The sequence below is a fragment of the Botryllus schlosseri genome, chromosome 6, assembly GCF_051294905.1.
Source record: "Botryllus schlosseri isolate E-star chromosome 6, Bs_hap1, whole genome shotgun sequence".
Lineage (NCBI taxonomy): Eukaryota > Metazoa > Chordata > Ascidiacea > Stolidobranchia > Styelidae > Botryllus > Botryllus schlosseri.
In genome coordinates this window covers 1,222,961-1,246,279 of record NC_137241.1, presented here as the reverse complement: position 1 = coordinate 1,246,279, position 23,319 = coordinate 1,222,961, and the positions used below count along the sequence as shown (strand labels likewise).

The 23,319-nt window shown below is 39.5% G+C and overlaps 1 protein-coding gene across 2 annotated transcripts in view; it reads left to right on the top strand.

Moving 5' to 3' along the window:
• Positions 1–23,319, top strand: part of LOC145441655 (uncharacterized) — a 53,438-nt gene that overhangs the window by 18,456 nt on the left and 11,663 nt on the right. Inside the window, exon 4 of one of the 2 annotated variants that reach the window (XM_080319574.1) lies at positions 3,843–3,955. The exons of the other annotated variant lie outside the window; for it this stretch is intronic. Coding sequence (XP_080175700.1) covers positions 3,843–3,955 — 113 coding nt within the window. The remainder of the gene's footprint in view (positions 1–3,842; positions 3,956–23,319) is intronic. 2 annotated transcript variants of the gene reach the window in all.

Sequence of the window (23,319 nt, the reverse complement as noted above, 5' to 3'; positions counted from 1 at the left end):
GCGGCACTGCTTGGAAATAATGCGGCATTGCTACGATATAAGTAGCCTACATCGTATTAGTCTATTGTTACGCCATAAAACGAAGGAGGTTGAAGTAGGAGATGGAGATTGTCTGTAGAGTAGACTACATCAGTACTTATCAATAGGGTGTATCTCGCAACCGAACGTGTGCCATACTTTTTAAAGGGTTTACCACTCTGATGGGGTGTGACAATAAAGGTGTCCTTCCTCTGCTTGCTGGAATCAATCAATCAATCGTTGAGTTATATTTTTCATCTGAAGAAGTCACACGCAATGTGCAATACGATAAGACACATTGCGATGTCATGAACAGATAGGAGGATGTCGAACGACACGCAGTTGCGATCCTATTATTCTAACATCCCCCTCGGCCTACAGTGGGTGTCTGATTCCATAGACTACTCCTAGTCGCTTCGACATCTTCCTGTCTTTTCATTGTATCGCATTTTTTGTGGTGTATTGAACTGATAAAATTGCTAATAAACCAATGATGAGTGCCCCATGTCACAGTTCTTTTCGATGTTGATCTTTTTGAAGCCGTGGCCCTTTCTACTAGTTCTTTTCATTCCTGTTGAGTGCTTTCTTTCTTCTCTCGGGTATTTTTCTGGGCTTTTTTTGTCGCCGTAAGAACGGCGACGGCAGGGGAAGAGGAGCCCCGATAAACCTCCGACCGACGGGAATCGAGCAGGGCCGCCAGATTGGTAGGCGCTTATCGTCACCACTTTGCGCTATGCCCCACCGCCAACGCTTGGAACATCTCAGACGCAATGACAAAATCTCAAACTTACACTGTTTAATTATAGATAACTAGCCTCTATAGCAGTGGTCGGGAACCTATGGCTCGCGAGCCATATATGGCTCTTTTGGGTATAAGATGTGGCTCTTTGCCAAATATTTATATTTGTTCTGAATTCATCAATATTGCAGCGACTTATGGTAAATTTTCGTCACGGCCAAAATAGTTATTCTCGTGGCAGTATAAACATGTCTTTGAGAGGTAATGACAATGCCTTCTTCGAGTTTAGGGGCTGGGACCCCTCTCTTCAAAATAATCAAATTTAAGTTGCTGTCACGCCGCCGGCCAATAACACTCGCGAATTCTATACGCCAGTAGGCCTATTGTTTGTGTTATACTGGAGCCGAACCTCGGCTCCTGTTAATTGGCAGGCTATTGATTGGTTCTCTGATTGCGCTGTTTATTTAGTTGCCTTGTATAACGACTACTCGTGCTGTTAGGGTATCTCTTCAGTAATAAACGTTTATGGTGTGTCGAGATCGTTTCGTGGTGCAACAGGGAGTGCAGGCTCTGTATCCTGGCGTGATGGCAGCAATGGGATTCGAACCCATGCTATCGAAATGACTGGTGACTCAAACCTTCTGGCGATGTGTCCGTATCGAAATCTTGAATTGTGCGATACGTTGAATCAAAGAACATAGCAGGCGTGGCGACGCTCATTTCATAACGCAGTTCTCAAATTCGCACTGTCTTCGTGATCTACGGCGCGAAATGAACTGTTGAGGATGTGACATTAACAATTACAAAATCGAATTACAAACAACGCCATAGCTATCCACGTTCCACGTTCTCCAAGTTATGTGTAGCATCGGCGCCAAAATATATGCGTGTAGCGCAACGTTATGTAAATATTCAAATTTTCGGAATCAGTGTGACAGTCACATTAATATCAGTTATAATAAATTCTAAGCTACGTACGATGAATTGCGTTATCATCGGCGAGGCTTGGCGCGTCTGCGTCTTGCCTCTCGTTTCGAGCTTTATTTTTGAACAATAAATATCAGTTTTTATAGAGAAAATGTGGCGCACACGAGCAATCCCATGTAGTGACTTCGAATTCGTGCTACCATGACGTCACGAATTGCAATTGTGACGTAACAGTTGACTGGAATGTATGGCTCTTTGGGAGTTGAGATGGAAAAAATAGGGCCAATATGGCTCTTCGGACGAAAAAGGTTCCCGACCACTGCTCTATAGGTTATTTATTTATAGTAGAATTCACCAGAAGGCAATGTGCGCCAAGACAACAAATCTGAATAGTGTTTTGGCCACAATGATGAAAACTGTTTATATGATTTGGTCTCACAAACTGAATCACCAACATTTACACCAGATAATATTAGAAGCAGAGAATTAATATGACGATGTCCTGTATATCTGCTACGTTCGCGCATTAAGTCGAGCAGCTATGCTTGCACGAGTGTATGAAATGAGAAATGAAGTAGCAACTCTCCTCGAAAATACAAATATCGCCGTCTCATAATCTTGTAATCGAAAATCTAATCTTGCTTTATTTGTACATTTAACGTCACATCAGAACAAATTGAATTTGCAACTTCGGGGAAAACAGCAGAATATACATGAGATGTTGAGGCGCATTCGAAACAAATCTGCGACCCTGGAAATGTCAACAATACTAAGAAATTATGCTCACGTTCCTATACTGGAGGAGAGAAAACCTATTACCACATTTGTAGCCGTGATACGAAATTTAATTATTGAATATTCACCCGCTTTTCCTGAATTCCTTCTCTACAAAATAAATTCCGACTATTCAGTACTCCGTTTAATGTGGACGCCAATACCATTGCCTGATAATTTCAAATGGGCTGTTTTGAAATGCGATGCAGTTGAATTGAATGACAAATTTCATACAAAGAGCATATAGCTGCATGACTTTACAAAGAGTACGTTCTTGAAATTGGTCTTTATCCCAGCTTTGACACACAATGCAAAATAAATTACATCGATTTTTGGTAGCACGTACGCCTGTAAACAATAGTTTTCAACAACGAAATTCACGAAGAGCAAGCTACGATCACTATTTCGGACGCCCATTTAAAATATGGTCTGATTCTTGCTTCATCTGATTTGTTACCAGAAGTTGTAAACCTTCCACAAAGCAAGCTGCGTCAATTGTCACATTTATTCTGCGTTGTTGAAGTGTAAATAATCGTGTTTTGTTATTGGTATGATTGAGATTGCAGACCGAAGTGAGCATAAAATATAGTATTAAGAAAAATTCTGGCTCGCGAAAAAGTTGTACACTCGAAATTTGGCCCGTGACTACCAAAAGGTTGCCGACCCCTGCTGTATGGCCTCAGGGTATCATGGATTAGTTTTGAAGTTTGCAGGTTTTGCGAGTTTTGCAGGTTTTGCGGGTTTTACAGTGTCCTACGTTATTACCCTTTTGCGTGGAAACAGCATTTCTGCGTGAACAGCATCATAACCATGCCTACTTTTGTGCTCAAAAATTTGAGCAGCATTCGCTGCAAGTCCTGTTTTCAAGCTCGAGAGAGCTCGTCAACTTCGGTGCATGAAACCCACCTTGTGCGAAGCAGAATTTCATATTGTCATATGCATCATTGTATCCAAATTTAAGACAATTTTGAGACCTATTATTTTTAAAAGCAGTATCCTTGAAATGTCTGGAGTATGCAACTGTCAATCCGTTAAGCCATTTGTTCTTGAACCCCACGTCGCGTCGGAAATTGAAGATTCTTTACTGTAACTAAAATACAACAATCCTACTTTGCTATAACATAATAACAATTGATTATAACATCAGTATTGCGGGAGTAGATGTTAATAGCCAACCTCCAAACCTACTAACCGCTAACAGATCTCATTCGATCTGGCTTTCATTCGATCAAAGGCAACCGCTGCCAAGCTGTGGCAACTTATACCGTGATACAGCTGTGATACACCTGATTGCGGGCATTGTGTACGCTATTTCACGCCGTATTAGGATACGAATATGACTTCCTATTGCAATGATCACGGATCTATATAAGCGCATGTTTAGCTGACTCGAGACGAGATTCATGTAAAACTGCTACTGCAAACGTTGAACAAACTGTGTATGGACAATATATCGTACGAAGAACTATCACCACAGTGAACCAGGACAGTCTCTCAGTTAAGTATCAACTAAAATAACTAATCTTCACTACTTGATTCAGCATAATACATTACATTATGGTAAAATGTTTCCTCGGACCGCGGCCAATCTTTATTTGGCATTCTAATCTCCAATCTTGTTATGTTTGGAATCTTTTACGTACGCCGTACAGTCTGTTCTTGCTTGTACTAGAGCAGTTGCAATATGCAAGTCAGCAGTATCCACCACTTTTGCCTCTTTCGCGATCAGGCGCCATTACAGAGCTATCAGTAACGTAGTTCGGAGTTAGTGAGAAAGGCAACATTCAGAAGATATCCATTAACTCAATTCTTGCACAAACAGCGGCATTCGAGAGGAATCTAGCTATATATCTAACCTTTGAAATGTTGATACGGCTACTATTTACTTCTCTGTTCCTTAATTCGCCAACAATGGAATTAGTAAAAATACTGAGATTGCCCGGTTGAATACAGTTATGAACCGTTAAAACAATGTCGGTTACGACTATACAAGTTGGCATATTTCTATACTCCTTTAGCTATAGTCGTAATGTGTCTCTATCCCTGTATATCCGTTGTGAGGAATACAAAAATTCAACAGCAAACTCGGATGTTGGGATTTGGCTCATTTGTTGTATCACGATTCGTGCGACTCTGGATTCCGGGGACCCTTCCGGTCAGAGATGACGCAGCAGTACGAACATGGATACTTTAAATATAGTGTTGTGTAACTAATATATTCTTCATGTAAACTGCATATACCGGTTCGGATTTGGCGTTTTCTCTTCTGAGGATAACTACATTTAGGTCCATTTCCCCGTAAAACTATGAACTCAATGTTCACTTTTTTGCTTTCTCGAAATTGTGTGTCAATATCTTCAACTTGTTCGTAGTGGTAACTAGAATGTAACCACAAACAACACCACAGTCGGGTGGTTAGAGCCATAAAGTGGCCTACGAACATCGGCATGTGCTATCTTGAGGTAATATTTAATGGAAGTAGTTCCTTCAAAACATCTCAACTGTTACAAATGTGCTGGATAAGATGAGCATTTTTCAGTCTACTCAGAATTGCATTTCGGGCCAGACAGGGCATGGTATGGTATTGTATGGTATGGTGTGGTATGGTATGGAACGGAATTTCGATATGGAATATGGAAGAGTGCAAGTATGGTAGGGTATGGAAACTTCTTAAGTATGATATGGAATGTTCTTACTATAAGTGGTAGGATGAGCTCGGTTTATTGCGCACCAATCAGAGAAGGCCACGTCGCCCGAATTGCCACGCCCATTTTCATACCCTAAGGCTACATTTTGTAAAACTGATAAATTCCAATACTTGATACTAACATGCTTTCGGGAGAAAAATAACATTCAGATTATATATAAATTTCGAAAACTGTGATGTCTGTGCAAGACTTTATTCGCCAGATATTCTATTATGTGTATTTCGGACTTTGTATTTTCGCGGATAATATGAGCTCTCAGACAGCACTCCTCAACGTTGAACTAGGCGCGGTTTTTATGATGATATATAATTCTACGAACATTTCGCACGATCAACTTCGCATGTTTGTGTGTGTATTTAAGACTATCTATGTTCACGAGAACACTAGAGCAATGACATTCATCAACGTTGAACTATGTGTGGTTTTATGGGAATATATTAAAATTCTACATACATTCCGCGCGATCTAGGCATGATTTAAAGCGTATTTCAGACTATCTATGTTCACGGGAGCTCTGATAGTGATTGGGCAGCAACTTCTTCACTAATTAATTAATATAAAATGCTATTATGAGTGCAGACAGATCGTGGTTTCGATTTCCGAGGTCTCCACATTTTAAGACTTATAATCAGAAACCAGTACAACTAAATAGGGATTCGTCGTAATACCCGCATAATATTTGCATGACGAGTATAAGGGTAATTAATCAAAAAACGCCAACGGACTAGCCGCAGGCGCGCGATTCTCGGCGCTGTAATTAATCAAACACTTTCGCTGCAGGTACGCGATTCCCGACGTTATACCGATAGGGACAAATGAGTCGCATGAACGCGAGTCTAATGAATATAACGACAGACACAAGTTAATTAAGAAGTAAAACTAATCGAAAAATTCACGAAGTTCCGATACACTATATTTTAGTTATTAAAAATTATTCATCCAAATGAGTTGAGATGTAGTTAAGTAAATCATTTTAGGTATTAATCATTACCTCGCTTCCGTGAACCAGCAAAATCCTATGAGGTCCTATTGCATTATTCCATCCAATACTATGTAGGCGACTAACCTGATTTGAGCACTCTAATTTTTCCGAAGTAAACTTATTGCCCACCGCGGACACTCATACTTTTACATAGAATTTTGTAAAGTAGATAGAAAACTACTTAGTCACGACAGTGTTTATAATATAGGACCGCTTCAACTTCATTAAAGTTTTAGTATTAAACAGAAATATACCTAGAATACTAACGTTTTACTTAGTAGGGGATTTTGATGTTGTCTCATACCGATTTGGAAGATAGTACACTCAATTTCGGAAAGTAGGTAGATAACCAGGGCATGGTATGGTATGGTATGGAACGAGAATTTTCCATACTCCATACTTGCCTTACCCTCTCCATACCCTACTTGCAATTTTCCATACCATACCAACATTGTTCCATACCATACTTGATACATATTCCATACTTTCAAATACTTCAATATCATAAGTATAGTAGCCTACCGTTTATAGCACCTATATCATTGATATTTCGGATGTTATTATTGCTTAAACTAGCGAATCTAATGCGAATCTAATTACTGGTAATAGTTTTACAAAGTCTGTTTTGGTGAGGTTTAGTTCACGGTGGTGAGGTGACGTGTACGTCTACTCTACAGCTTCCGCGAGAAAAATGAGATAGTGAGCAGATTGTTATCTACTACTGTCCATAAAAGAGACTGGCATCATACGGCCCGCAACAACATTTTTTCCGGCCCGCGGACAGTTTCCCGTCTTACATAATAATGTGGCCCGCGGCCCCAGCCTGCCAAGATTCCCCCCTACTTGCCTAAACGTCAAATTTTAGTGACTGTATGTTATTATATAGGTGTGCGCACTGCGCAGCGTGCGAGAGTGGAGCTTACGCGTAAGTTCGTCGAAGCGAGAAGACTTGCATTATCGGCATTTACGATGTGCTGAACCCGAATGAATTGATTCTTGGTAAATTTTGGGTACCGGGCTTATCAAACGCTTTGAAATCTTAATTAAGGATTGCACCGTGAGTTATTTGATCAGAAAGAAGCAGACACGGCGGAGCCTGTTTGACAATGCTATTCTCAAATCAACCTTGTATAGTCATTATCGGCGAGAAATGGCTTTGAAGTGACATCGCTGTCGATAAAATACATTCATTAAATACGATTTATTTCTTGTATACATGGGCAAATAATTTATCCATTCAGTTTTCCGGCCCGCCAAGTACCTAATTCTCCTATTTCCGGCCCGCCGACTGGAGAAGTTGCCCGCCCCTGTTCCATCAGGATATCATCTCATTTCCGGTACATTGGCATGAGGACATGCAAGTTTGAAGTAAATACTCGCAAAATAATTTATAGTATAGGCGCACCCATAAAATATCCCAGCTGCAGGCGATCTGCGTGATTGTTAGTACAGTATTTGGTTGGGGTTAGCGTGGCGAGAATTCCAAACTTACATCTACCCCACTCCCTGATCTATAATCCTAATGCGAGATCGTTTGAAAATGACCAATAAGATATCTCGGTATGTAAATAGTATAGATGTGCGGACAATGTTTCGGAAGAAATGTAATTATCAATCACGTTGAGCATTTAGTTCGTTGCATCATGATTGCTTGTAAGCTGTCGTCACTCTAGGAATGAGGTAGTTGGAGTAGCCTACATTACCAATTATTGCGTCACATGATAGACTATGCTCGGAGACGTCGTGTCTAGTCTCAATAGAATATGGGATCAACATTACTGTTTTCATTATTACATCACAAAATCATGTCATTCCAAGTGCTCGTAAAACTGTTGCACAAGCGTGTATTTGTTCCTGCACAGCGTTCAATAGTTCACGTTCACACATAACAAAAGCGATCGTATTCCGTGAACAACGAACAACGTACGCTTCATGAAGCTTGCACAGATCACGATAAAATGTATAAAACACCAAAGTATGGAAGTATGGAAATGTAGTTCCATACCATAGATTAAAATCTTCCATTCCATACCCTACTTGCATTGTTCCATATTCCATACCAAAATATCGATCCATACCATACCATACTTCCATACCATACCATACCATGCTCTGTAGATAACTACTTCTAATAAACTAGTAACGGAGTACGAATTATTATTTTTAGATTCAAATATAGCGTATCGAGTACTTTGTCAGTGCGTTAGAGACGTTTACACTATGGATTTCGTAAGCTTTGCTTGAGTTTTTTGAAATCAAGCTACAAGTGGCAATTTCCGAGTAAGTAAAACGTTAGTATACTAAGTCCATTTCTGCTTAATACTGTAACTATCATGGAGTTGAAGCAGGCCAATATCATAAACACTTGAGAGTATTTGTTGCATATAGCTAAAAACCTAATTGAGTAGGCTACTCTGAAGGAGTACAACTAGCACAGTTTGTGGTATTTGTATGACATCGAAATTTAGGTAATTCGGGCTTACCTTATGTTAATAGTTTAAAAACTTACACTTGAGTACTACGATATGTACAAGTACTTTACCTTTACACGACGTGTTTTGTAAAATGAATACTAATTTTAATAAAAAATAAAAAAGTGCGGATAATTACGTTTTATCCCGGAACGCAACAAGAAAAATCGTATGAACTTGTAAAGTAGATAGAAAACTACACTATTCCGATGCACTAACGACTTTACACTCTGGATTTTGAAGAGCTTCTTGGAGGTACAGAACTTCAATATACAATTAAATAGTATATTCATATTGAAATGAACCCGAATATTTTCGGCTGACACTCGTCAGGGGTAATCGTCAGCAACTAGTAGAGAATTGGAAAGAATATTGTATATCAACAATCGTATCACATAATATGACGTCACCAGCATGAAATTTCGAATGACAGAGCGATCAATGTACTATTATGTATATTAAAATAGTACATTGAACGCTCTCTCATTCGAAATTTCATGCTGGTGACGTCATATTTTGTGATACAATTGTTGATATACAATGTTCTTTCCAATTCTCTACTAGTTGCTGACGATTACCCCTGACGAGTGTCAGCCGAAAACATTCGGGTTCATTGCAATATGAATATACTATTTAACTCTGGATTTTGTATAGTATATACGAATTTTACATCGCGGAGTATTCATTAAACTTTAATCCAGTGATCCTCCATCTATTTTCAATCACGATCCTCTTATTAGACTAAACCAGTGGTTCCCAACGTTGGCGACATCGCCCCCAGGGGGCGATTTGACGGTCTAGGGGGGCGAAAATGACCAAGGGGCGATAGGGGGGCGGAAATGGACAAAGGGGGCGACAGGGGCGAAAATACCGAAGGGGGAGATAGGGGGGCGATTGCGCGTGAAAATGGCTTAATTTGAGCCAATTCGGAGAAATGACCTTTTTTTAGTCAACCCACGAAAATTTAGCTGCAAAAGTGTAAAAGTTCGACATCGAGCCGCCTTGGTGACTTTTTTTTTTAGTCAACAAACCGGCCATTACAGTTTGTATCCTCGTTATCCGGTTCACAAAATTTGGGTGACGATGATCGGTGTGGAGCTTGAAAAGGGGGCGATGAGCCGAAAAAGGTTGGGAACCACTGGACTAAACTAAGTACTCTTCGTAGGCAAACCCTAGCAAAGTATACTCTGATAAATGTAGAAGTAATTTGATACCCGCGAAATAAATAGATATCACGCAATATGAGTGGCGCTGCGATGTCTGACAAATACTTTGAATTAATGTATATAAGTTGCGATTTCGAACTACGTAAGAAGTTGGTCGAGTTTTTGTGCCGGGCATAATTTGTTAAAATACTGAGTTATAGACATCTTGACTTCGTCAAAAGTCGGGTTATAATATTGCAGCTACTGAACCTTTGACGTGCCACAATTTTCTGTAGAATATTTTCAAATCGACTGAAAATTTTTCTGATATCAGAGCATTTGAGCGGTGTAGCCTAATCCGAGTTTGGATATAGTCGTGTAAGTGGGTTATTGGTACTGCCATTGGCAAAGTCAAATTGAATCAGCGTTCGATTTTGCCTTTGATTATTATTGGAACATATCAGTAACAACTTAAATATAATCATTATTGAGCCATAGTAATGGTATTGTTTCTTAACCTTAGCGATCGTACCCCTCGTGCTTCCCATAAGATTTGTCGTATCCCCTATTGATTTTCAACACAATTGCTGATGGTACCTACATTAGAATCAGAAAACTCATTCACATAAAATCGCGCGTAGCGCGAAGACCATTTTCCAGTTGAAAGAATTGCCCCAAAATATTCCACAGCATACAGGCCTCATTCCACAATGCATCTCTTACACCTGATGTGGTGCTTCGTACCCCGAAAGGGTCTGCGGACCCAGGTTAAGAATCTCTGGAATAGAAATGTCTAATCGCCGATCAATTCATTGGTGTTACAGCTGTGGAGCGTACTGATACCTTACTCGCCACCGACAATAACATGGATAAAGAGAACAAACAACATTCAACATGTAACCAACTATATGTCTCAGGGGTCACATAATGCCGATGGTGGCCATACTGATCTGATTAGATATCTATAGACCGTACGCAACGCAAGCTACGACCTTTTGATATATTTCTATTCCTCATGACGGTTTCATAGATTGTTTCGACCGTAGGATTGCCAAGTCACCGTTGCGAGTCGCAAGTCCTTCTCTGATTTCAACGTTGGAGTCGACTCAACTCCAGTCAATCCGAAATCGAGTATTTTACGAAAGGTCGCACCAAACCAAATCACGATTTTCAGTCACGAATCATTAACAGGTCATGTTTTATCATCTTGAACTAGCAATGTGTCGTTGTAGCTGATCTTCTAACGCATGGTCGCCTTTAGAAGTGATGTGATAGTGTAATTTGTTGAGTTTTCAGTGGTTTTTATAGTAGTTTTTTATGGTGAACTTCAAGTTCTTATATCGAAAAAAGATATGTGGCACTTGAACATATTGTTGAACACTTGAAATTCCGAAATGTCGTCGCGGGCCGCACAAAATGTTCTCGCGGGCCGCGTGTTTGAGACCTCTGCCGTAGATGATGTGCTGCTAAGACATATCTTTAATGAGTATTCGGAACAAATTAACATTCCGCAAAAAATGTCAAATCTCGTCATTTGGGGTCGCGCTACACGACGCAGTTTGTTACATATGTTTTCATAAATGTAGTAGGTTATTATAATTCATATAAAACGAATTGCGCGTACTTTTAGATCGCCCATTTCCCGTTATGTAAAACACTGCCGTCGCGCTTGCTAGGGTTATTTTCAACAAAATGTTTCGCATTAGGTATTATATCCCGCAGCGCACAGCGTGTGAAAATCGAAGAAGGAGGCACTGTATATCACTTTTGATAGTGAGAGCCCCTTATACATTAAATAAGATTTGAAGCTTTGTGCACGAAATGAATAACTAAATATACTTGTATTTGAGAGTTACAAAATTAAATCGTCAGAATATTTCTTCTTTGCACCATAAGGGATTATACTATCTCGTGTTGTAGTTCACAACCCCACATGAACGTTATATAATATGAGTTGCTTTGTTTGGAATACATTCATGTTAAAATTAATAACTCGGTACTGTACTAAATTCAATGTGAGCAGATATATGCATTCCATTCTCAGTTGACTTAGCTATAGTTACGCAGAGCACTAAGACAAAATCCAACACCCTTAATTTTCCCCATATTCCCAATCGCCAATGTGAATTCGGGAATTCGGGCTCGAACCACAGGGTATGACACCATACCCGATTGTTGTTATACCAACCTTGTTAACGCTGAATATACATCACACAATTATTAAATGGTTTATTCTAGTCGACTGGTCCTCGAGCGCGAGTAAAGCGCCAAATATTTCCAATACCAAAGTCCCAAAAAGACCGTCTGAACTTTGACCGCTTACCAAGACCGAAACTGCTGCAACCCAAACCCCCAATCGGTTAACTCGAAGGGTGCCCTAAATTATTTCGGTGAATGATCATAAATCAAACATCATGTTCTAACGACTCCCCCACGGAAGAATACGCATAATTATGAAAAATAGAAATAAGCATTTCGGCGTCGGGCATTACCACGCCACGATGCACGAAGACATATGAAGTTCCGGTGAAAATGGGACTCGGAGAAGTGTGTCAAAAAGATCGCCAGCGAGAAAAACTTAGCCGAATAGGATTAGGCTACCCTTATGTTGAGTGAAACTTCGATGTATATAAGTCTAATTTTCCATAGGTGCTTGAATCGCTCGTGCCGAATTATCATGTCTTCGCAATGTGCACCCCACAGGACAAATAACATCCATCAGAGAAAATTATTTGCCTGTGATAAAATATCAATTTTGAATCGTGTGCTTACTTTAGTTTAATACGTTTATGCGTTTCAATATCTTTTAACTATATAGCAGACAAGAGATAACAAAATAACATGTAACGATTTAATCCCTACTAACGGGCACGCCCGAATATGTTCAATTATTAATTACGTGGTCTTGATTTTCCAGTACAACAGGTCAATCAGCGCTACTGGTACATCTGATTACGTGGACTGAGAGGATAAAAAGTTTATAGCGACATATAGATGCATTTACAACCTATTTCATTCATGCATTAGAGAAAATTATGGCTCCTAGGGCGACCAGGTCACATAAACTTTGCTGACCATCGAAATCACGCGACGGGGTTCTTGGGGGAGCGAAGCCCTCATGAGTTTGGTTTACCACGCTATGGGTGCCCAGGATAATCGTTTTTTAGGGGGAGCTGACGAAGAGCTGTTACGGCCCTCCCTCTCACCCATTGTATTTATTACAGTCCTGACAATATGAGGTGGGGGCGCTGGAGCCCGATAATTTTTAGAAGGGGGCGCTGGAGGAAAAAAGGTTAAGAACCACTGGGTTAAGGCATTGGGTTGGACTTAAGTTTCAATGAACAGGTGTTCACGTGGGTTCGAACCCCACACCCAGTACGTTTTACGGGGAATATTAATTTTAGATTTAAATATTGCGTATTGAGTACTTTTTTCCATCGCCTTAGAGACTTTTACACTACGGATTTCGTAAGCTTTATTTGAGTTTTCTAAAATGTAGATTATACAAGTACCTCCCTAATATCCGAAATACTTGTTCGCTCGAGTTAAAGCCGTAGCGCGTTGAACGAAGGTTTTCGATAATATCCAACATGCGGGCTCATTTCCAAGGGTAACTTGTAAAACTCAAATATTGCATGGTGGGACTTCGCAAATTTTCGATTTATTTTTGCTATTTTTCATAACGTTAGTATTCTAGGTCTATTTCTGCTTAATTCTGAAACTATAATGGATTGGAAGCAGTTCAATATCATAAACACTTGAGAGTATTTGGTGCATGCAGGCAAAAAACCTATTTGAGTACTCTGAAGAAGTCAATACTTACTTGTTTAGCCGCTCGGAAATCATCACTTCTTGTACTTTAATAAAAATTTACTGCTGATAAATGAGTAATCGACTTTACTCGATATTCTCATACTACGAAACTGAAGAATTAATAGCCGCGCTTTCAAACTATAGAATGATTGATCAGTCTCTACAAAATGTTTCCGATATAAAATTAACTTTCTTACACGAATGGCCATGTATCTTAATATTCAAATAACCCAACACAGAACTAGTACTAACAGCAGTGGCGGCTCGTCCTATAGGGCAACTGGGGCATTGCCCCACCTAAAATTCTGTTCAATAACAATTTAACCATTTATAGACGCACAGCAATCAATATATACCGAGATCACAGCGAAACCCGCGTTCTTCTTGTGCTTTCGCTTGCAAACGCCCATACATAGCGAAGTCTCTGCGAAAATCGAATTCTCTTCTGTGTTTTCGCTTTGTGAATGCCTAGCCGGGGCTTGCCCCGGTAGCGCTCATAACAAGCTTTCACTATCTATTCTCTCAAAGCCGCGCACAATAAAGAAACGGTGATTTACTCTCTCCTATTCGTAAAATGGCCGAGCAACCGGGGCAAATATGCCTACCAGTGTTGGGATGACTCGAGTCATGACTTGACTCGAGTCAGACTCGAGTCACTTTTTCGTATGACTTGACTTGACTCGAGTCACTTTGCTAAAATGACTTGACTTGACTTGACTCGGCGTATCAGAAATCTGGATTGACTCGTGACTCGGAACAAAATTCACGAGTCAATTTCAAGTCATCAAGTAATCGGTGTCGATAAAAATCACTGTATCTTGCATATGTTCGGATTGTTCACGAAACGCTGCTGTAACCCGTCAGAGCGACCAATCATTCAATGATCGTGCGTTTTACTGAGCCTCCATTGTTCTCTCACAAATGTATTGATCGCAAACGAAGTGATCGAAGCTTACAGCCTACGTTGTCGTAAACTATAGTATAGTAAAGTAATTTAATAGCAAAATGTCTATTTCTGTTCTGTGTTCTTAACTTAACCAAACCTCTTGTTTTATTGAAATTGAATTCGAAAATAGTTTATATATAGTCCTCAACCATTGGCGCAGACTCGAATTGTATCATATCAATTTGCAAAAGGGTAATGTATTGCATCTTACCAATTCGTTTCTCTATTCTCTATTTTGGCTGGTAGCTATAAACTGAGGCTGTGCAATTACTTACGTAGTTTATTATTAGTTCTACTTATATGTGAGCGATACAGCGCCTTAATTCCGTGTATATTTAATTGTATATTCGTTCATCGGTTCAAAATCAATGACCCCTCAATCTGTATTTCAGGCAGCTCGCAAAATACAATGACGTAATCACGCCTGATACCTCGAAAAGGCAATTTGACTTGAATTGTGACTTGACTCGTGACTTGACTTGACTTGACTCGAGTCACCTCCAAAAATCGACTGACTTGACTTGACTCGAGTCACCTTCGAAAATCGATTGACTTGACTTGACTCGAGTCAAAATGTGCAATGACTCGAAATGACTCGTGACTCGAAGGTAGTGACTTGATCCCAACACTGATGCCTACTCGCCCTTAAGGTGTGATGTAACAATCGTATCTATATCTGAACTCGGTTACCGTAATATGCGTTGAGTCGACCTTTGCTGGAATAGGTCGATTTTGACGGTGTTTCGCACCATGATAATTCTTGAAACTTGGTATGATATGTCGTGAAGGTAGTATTTAACACTGCTCCAAGTTTCAGGCTTGCTACTTAAAGATAATGGTAGTAATTCCGTTTCCGAAGTTCAGTGTGTGCTGATCTATCATGTACATAGTACAGCAAACAGATTTTACTCAAAAGCCGGTATTGGTCTCCATTGATTTTGACGATGTTCTATACCGAGGTCGGTCATGACATTTGGCACGGTAAGTGTTAGTATCGACCGCTGTAACAAGTTTTAAGTTTGTCACTGAACTATGTGGGTGGTAATTTCGTTTCCAAAGTCGAGTAAGAGCTGACTCTTCATTTATCGCCAACAAATTTACGCAAAAGCCGTTATTGGTCTCTATTGATTTTAACGATGTTCCATACCTAGATCTGTCATGAGCTTTCACACGGTATGTCTTGATTTTAGTATCGAACACGGTGCCAAGTCTTAAAGTTGACACTCAATGATTGAGGCAGTTATTTCGTTTTCGAGGTCGAGTATGGTAGAGATGCGCGCTGATCTGATACTTAGGCCCGTATTCAGAGACACGTCTCTATCTCAAACTCAGGTCGTGCTCGATGGAGCAAAGGCTCAGTCAAGCTCGATTCGAGAGATCGTTTGGTATTCGGGTAGGATTTCGAGCGTTGCTCGGTTTCGAGTCTTTACTCGGTAGATTAGACAGCTTGATGACTGCTTGCAGACGTCTGCGGTTTTGTTAATTACTCGCGATCTGGCAATCCGCTGGTTTGGATGTGATGTTGGTTGCCTAGTATTGCCCTCAATTACGTCAACACATTACATTAAAATTATACGCTGGATGCATAGACGAAATAACACCGCTCAATAACATGACTATTTGACATACTGTAGTAGCCAAAGCAAATATTTTCAAATAATGAAACACCAGACTTCACCCTCAAGTTTTCAGGCATAAGCACAAGCTATTTATTGGATTACTGATGATGGGTATTGGTACCGCGTTGTTGATATTTTCGCCATACACAGGGGCGGACGGTTTTATCAACTGTATTGCGATGATCTAACATTGCGTACATTCATAAAGCGCCAGGTCATCTACCATCGTGTATTGCATTTGTACGCATCTCCGAGGATTCGGTTCTTGCTAGGATTGGGGGATCGCTATTGTAGACAACAGCTTGTGTGTGGTTTTTCAGTAACATTCATCCTCCATTCGTTTCTACATATCATGATGCTACGTAACTACGATTTATATTAAGTGAAAAAACAGAGCGTTGTGAGGAATTAACCAATTTTGCCTACGCAGCCAACGATGAAGCCATACGGCGCTAGAACATGATTTCCTTCTTATAACGGTGCTATATATCACAGTAGAAATTGTGAATTCAGGCACCAAACATGCTCACAGCGCAATTTCCGCAATATATTCAGGGCCAAACCGTAAAAAAGGGAATGAGTAAGGCCTTGAGTCTGCCCACGGCTTGACTCGGAAAACGCTTGCTCAAACGCCGCATTTCGAGATCGACTCCAACCTCAGATCGTCATTGAATACCATAACCGCAAAAGTAGAACTCGAAAGAGCGCCAAGTTCGACTCCAGTCGAACTCAAACTCGTTCTCTCGCTTTGCTTTCTGAATACCGATTCTTACGCAATGTTGACGCAAAATGAGTTTGAGCACTGAGTAAGGTTTCTTGAATACGGGCCATAGCCTACCTACGTCATTGTGGATCTCACGCAAAAGCCGGTGTCGGTCTGTGCTAATCTATATAGTCTGCGTTCCATAACGAGATCGGTGATGATATTTCCAATGGTATATCTCGATGATCGCATGAAACAGCTAACCAAGATTCTCGGTTTGCATTCAAATATTCACATAATTTTATGTTCGCCAATGTCCATTTCACTGTGAAATTGTGGCCTTCAAACCATTTGCTTACAATCCCCTGTCAATTGCGATAGCTATTTCATTTTCGATGTCGGCTAACAGCTGATCATTCGATCAGCCTATTCCTCGATCTATTTTACTCAAAGTTAGGTGTTCGTCTGTTTGCATTGATTTTGACAGTGTACCATACCGAAATGGGTTATGAGATTGCGTATGCTACTTCTCGATGATTTCTTGTAACAGTATACTAAGTTACGGCTTTTATTCATGTATTTATTGATTAATATATTTTCCAACGGCGATTTCGCAGCAGACTTATAGACAGTAAGCCGTATGTGTTGTGTCACAGTCTCCAGTTTCAAGGCCAAAATGTCCTACGTTGTTCCGAGACCGAAGTTCCGAGGCTGCTGTCCTTAGTTCTTCAAAGACCATTCAAATTGATGTTCTGGATTCAATATGACAGGCCCAATCTATGAGATAACAATTGCGTATGTGTCCGAACTCGTTGACCTTTCCAGTTAGGCTTACGCAATCTCTCGAGCTCTAGTCATTGGAATTAGTCAGGTCAAGTCAAGTGCGAACATGAATCGTATTGAATCTTTATTCCGTACGTAGTTTACGCAGTTGCCTTTAGAGCAAAAATGAGAGGTCTAGAAGTTGTCCAGTCTATTGATCCAATCGTACGCCGAGTGCCTCCGCTTTGGTTGCCTATTATCACCTGGTCGTAACCAGAGATGGCCACAGTCCGGTTCAGGAGCCGGAGCAGGATTTCAATGTTTTTTTACCTGGCCGGACTGGATCCGGATTTCGAATTTGGGGTGACGGTCGGATTTTAGGGTCTATCGATTTGCGTAATCTATAACTCTACCATGAAATCAAAACGCATGCTACTAAGGATGACCTGATACTTGATTCGTGGCATAGGGACGATTCTTAGTTCACGTACATTTTGTAAAATAATCCTTTGATTAAAAATAAATGAATAAAACATTTGTTACCACACTTCAAGTCACGGCTCACCGGCAAACCTCTCGCGGCACCTACGTTAAAATCACTGTTGTCGGGAAATTCATGTGACCATCATAAAGTTACTTTTTTACGTTGGAAAACGCCATTGTGACGTCATGTTGATAAAAGTCGCTCGCAGCCCTTGCCCCACCACCCGATATTGTCACGAGCCGCCACTGACTAACAGGAACATCATAGTTCACGTAACAAAGTTGTATGAGCACAATATGTGTTTATCGTAAGTCCTACACATTCATGATTTCGTCCGAGTTTGAGTTTTAGAAAATATTATGCCGACATCGTGACAACTTTCAAAAACAAAACCAGGGTCACTGCTTGAGATACCAATCAAGGTCATCGCAGTAATCTAGTTACTTCCACAGAAGAGTAGATCAGTATTTGACTTACGTTCCACAAAGCTAACGCGCAAACAATTTACTTTACTAACGCGACTTGATAATATTAATGCGTTGACGTCGTTCCATACCGATTTGGAAGATAGTACACTTAATTTTCGTTAAGTAGCTAGATAACTACTTCTAATAAAATCCTACACTTCTGCTAAACTTCTATTTTACACTACTGATTTATGAAGTAGATAGAAAACTACCTTTTCCAATGTATAATAAATACAGTATATACTAATTTTACTACACCAATTCGGATTTTATAGAGTAGAAAGAGACTACCGCACTTTTTCCAATGTATATTAAAGACCTTCTAAGTACCCTTCAAATTGAGCCTACATGTTGGATATTATTCAAAACCCCATAAAATTTCGCTCCGAGTGAGGAATCATTTAAATAAGGTAGAAATAGCCATTTCCGAGTAAGTAAAACGTTAGTATTCCAGGACCATTTCTCCTAATACTGTAACAGCGTGGAGTTGAAGCAGGCCAGTATCATAAACACTTGAGAGTATTTGTTGCATATAGCTAAAAACCTAATTGAGTACTCTGAAAAAGTACAACTAGCAATGTTTGTGGTATTTGTATGACATCGAAATTCACGTACTTTGCGCTTACCTAATGCCAATAGTTTTCCTTCTCAATCTACTTTATAAGAGTCAGTGTAGAAATTTAGTAGAAGTGTAAGAGTTTGGTATAAGCAGTTTTCTATCTACCTTACGAAATTAAGTGTAGCCAACTATATCCCAAAATCGTAATTGAATGTTTAGGTTTTGGTGTGTTATAAAAAGTCGAACACTTATGCATCGAATTTTGTAAAGTAGATAGAAAACTACTTATTCACGACATTAGAATAATAATTCTACGTGTGCACTTATTCGAATTTCATGACTCACATAATTACTTTTCACAATATTTGAAGTCTGTGAAATAGCAGTATATGTTACGGCGAGCTCATATTCGTTCTGTTTGAGCATCTTGACTAACGATATTCATTCGGCGAGCTCATCAGTGATAGCTTCGGTACCTGGAACAGTATTAGGCCTATATGAAAATATAGCGATAAGAAGTTACGACAGTTTAAAATTCGCTACCTTACACCATCAAATTTCGCTAGTTCTCCACCTTAAAATAATGTGTTATACAAATATTGCGTATGCAGAACAAATATAAATATAACTATGTTATTGTCATTTACAACATTATTTCCCTCAATAAGCAATTTTTCATAGGATATGAATACAAATGAGGAAAGTTACATCAACGCATGTTAGCACAGTTTGTGATATTTGTATGAAATCGAAATCTGCGTACTTCTCGCTTACCTTATGTTAATAGTTTTCCTTTTCTATCTACTTTACATGATGCAGTGTAGAAGTTTAGTAGAAATGTAAGAGTTTAGTAAAATCAGTTTTTGATAATAGCACTTGTCAAGGTGATGCAAACGTAGCCTCAAACTACTTTAAAATATAAAGTCCAAAACGTAGGTAGTTTCACCTGAAAAACCGCTTAGTAGAAGTGTAAATAATCTATATACATAACCACCTATATTAGTTACTTGTACTTGTATTCCAGCAAAATTACGAGTCGTTGAGTATCGAGCGACAGCATTGATCATACTTGCGGAAAATAGGGATTTAGTAATCGAGTATCAAATTAGAGTAACTTAAGTAAACTTGATGGGTTTTTAGTGATTCTGTTGGAGTTTATACGATGTGAAGTCCTGATAAAACCTTGATTATTTCAGAATAGAATAGAGGACTTCTTTCGATATATGGATAGCCTCCGCCGTACTGTCGGATGTCATGAAATTGTATACATGCCATCTGGTACAACGCAAAATTTCAAGGCTGATACTCAATGGTCCTGTTAGTAATTATATGGAATGTGTGGTAATCGAATTGGAGCGTAAAGTATGGTCGTATGGCATAGAACCCGTCGAAATGAGTCCACATACCTCGTAAAATTCCACTCCAAGCGCTGCGGCTTAACTCAAGCGAATAATTATTTCGTATTTTAGGAGTCAAATCATCTTCCTTATCATCAATTAACATTAGGGAGAAATAATCGAAAACTTTTGTAGAGTCCCGTAGGCATCGATACATTGAGTGAAATAAGCTCCCTTATCTTGAAGTAAAACGGGTAGAATAAATCCAAACAATTTGCAGAGTCCCGTAGGCTTCGAGACGTAGCTCAGGCTGAGATCACAGCCTAATAACGAGGGCTTCGAGTGGAATGTTATAGGAAGCAAGACGAATCACTGTAAAAGTGACGTTTCTTCGTTTATGCGTATAAAATTGCATAAGTAAAAGTTAGTATTATAGGTCTATTTTTGCCTAATATATCGTTATGAATTTATGATAATTCGCATGTTATCCGTATAATATTCAGATAGGGATTTTAAAAATAACATTGTCATTGCATTGTTCCATATTGATAATCTTATAAGACCTGAATCGGGAAGGGTATCGCGGCGAATAATGTTCAATTGCTACTTGTGTAGGTGTTAGTCGTAATGCCCTTACTGGATAGTTAGAGTTGATCAGTTTCGAATTATTCATAGCGTTTATGCGTTAAGTTTCGCGTTCGTTCAGCTTGAAATAAGAAAACTCAATGATAGAGCGTACTCGAACTACTTTTACTTCACAAAATATAAGGTTATAAAAGTAATCTTCACCTAAATCTATCAGCTGCTAGGTTAGTATTAGTGAGGGTCTAATATAAACATGAGATTATCATCGATCACGATCAAATAGTATGGACTTGGCATAACGATAAAGTGAGCAGTTTTGTATGAAAACCCGTTAAGTAGAACTGGAAAGAGCCTACAAACATAACCACTTACTGAAGAATCGTTCTGTAGAAGTGCGGGTTAGTCTACAACAGGGGTTCTCAGGCGTTTTTCGCCAGTGGCCCATTTTCCGATTTGAAGATGTTCTGTGGCCCACCTCTTATCCCGGAGTCATAGTCCAGTTAAGGCTTGGGGACTGGTGATCGCTGGTGCCGATATGCCTATTTCTCTAAAATATGCGCATTTTTCTCTTACTGATCATTACAAAGGTAGACCTTCATACTGATGAAATCGTGCGAAGCGCGACGAAAATTTTTAAGCTGAATAATTCTCCTACAACAAACAAACAAACGACCAACGAAATTTGGGCCCCTTTGAGTTCTCCTCCCCCAATTGGGAATTTTAGGTGAGGCGCATCTGGTAGATGGTATAGCCTAACTCTTGTGTATGCTACATTACTATGGCCACTTTTCCACGCACGTCGCGAAACCCAATATTATAATGCCCCCATCCACTGTGTGATTGGGGTTTTAGTTCCCCTATGGTGGGGCTTGGGGCTGGGCCAGCTTCAAACAATTCTTTGGTGAAAAGGATACTGCACATATGTGGAGAAATAATATTGTAATGCTCAAGCTGTATACAATGTACTGTACATATAGTAGGCTATGCCCTGTATCCACAGAAGTGTCAAAACATTCAATCCAATGGTACGATCATTTCATGTTACTCTGTCATTATGTGCAATGATTTCAAGGCCGGAAATTTTAAACCGACTCCAAACATTAGGCCTAATGTGCTGCGCTAAATCCTCAATACATTTCGATTCGTTGCGGTGGTGCCGCACTTCGATACGAAGTTGATAATTGATAATAAATTGCGATTATTGCTATTTCTATATTACAATAATACGACCTGCCAAGGTACCGTAAATCTACATCAAATACACTTCGAGTTTAATGCAAAGCCTTTTAAACGGCATACGACATACGACCCTGCTGGAATACTTAGTCACTTCAGCAATAACTTCAAGTCAATATAGAATCGAAATCATTTCCGTTGCCGTTAGCCGCAGGTTGTCGTAGCCGTCGGATAAAAGCCGCCGCTTCCCCTCCCATTTTCGACTTGTACATTGTGAGTCCATACGCGCCACTACGTTCCATCAGAGTCGGATGAATGACTTGTGGTAGCCTACGTACTATTTGATAATATGAATATATTTTTGAGCGAATAACATAACAAATATAACCAAATTTTCAATAGTTCCACAATATTCCAAATAGCGCTGTGGCCCACCTCAAATGCCCCTGTGGCCCACCGTTTTAGAAGCCCTGGTCTACAACATAACCAGTTACTTTCTGTGAAATGTCGTTGAATGGCAGCATTTGCGGACTTACTTGCACGAATTACTAGCTACATAATACAACAAGTTAACATGCGTTGATGTAACTTTCCTCATGTGTATGCATATCCTATGAGAAATTGCTTGCTGAGGGAGATACTTTTGTAAATGCCAACAACATAGTCATATTTATATTTGTTCCGTATACGTAATATTTGTATAACACGTTATTTTAACGTGGAGAACTAACGAAATCTGATGTTGTAAGGTAGCTAATTTTAAACTGTCGTAACTTCTTATCGCAATAATTTCATATAAACCTAATACTGTTCCAGGTACCGAAGCTATCACTGATGAGATCGCCGAATGAATATCGTTAGTCAAGATGTTCAAACAGAACGAAAATAGGCTCGCCGTAACAAATACTGCTATTTCACAGACTTCAAATATAGTGAAAAGTAATTATGTGAATCATAAAATATGAATAAGTGTTCAAGTAGAATTATTGTTAATATGTCGTGAATAAGCAGTTTTCTATCTACTTTACAAAATTCGATGCATAAGTGTTCGACTTTTTATAGCACACCAAAACCTAAACATTCAACCACGAATTTGGGAGATAG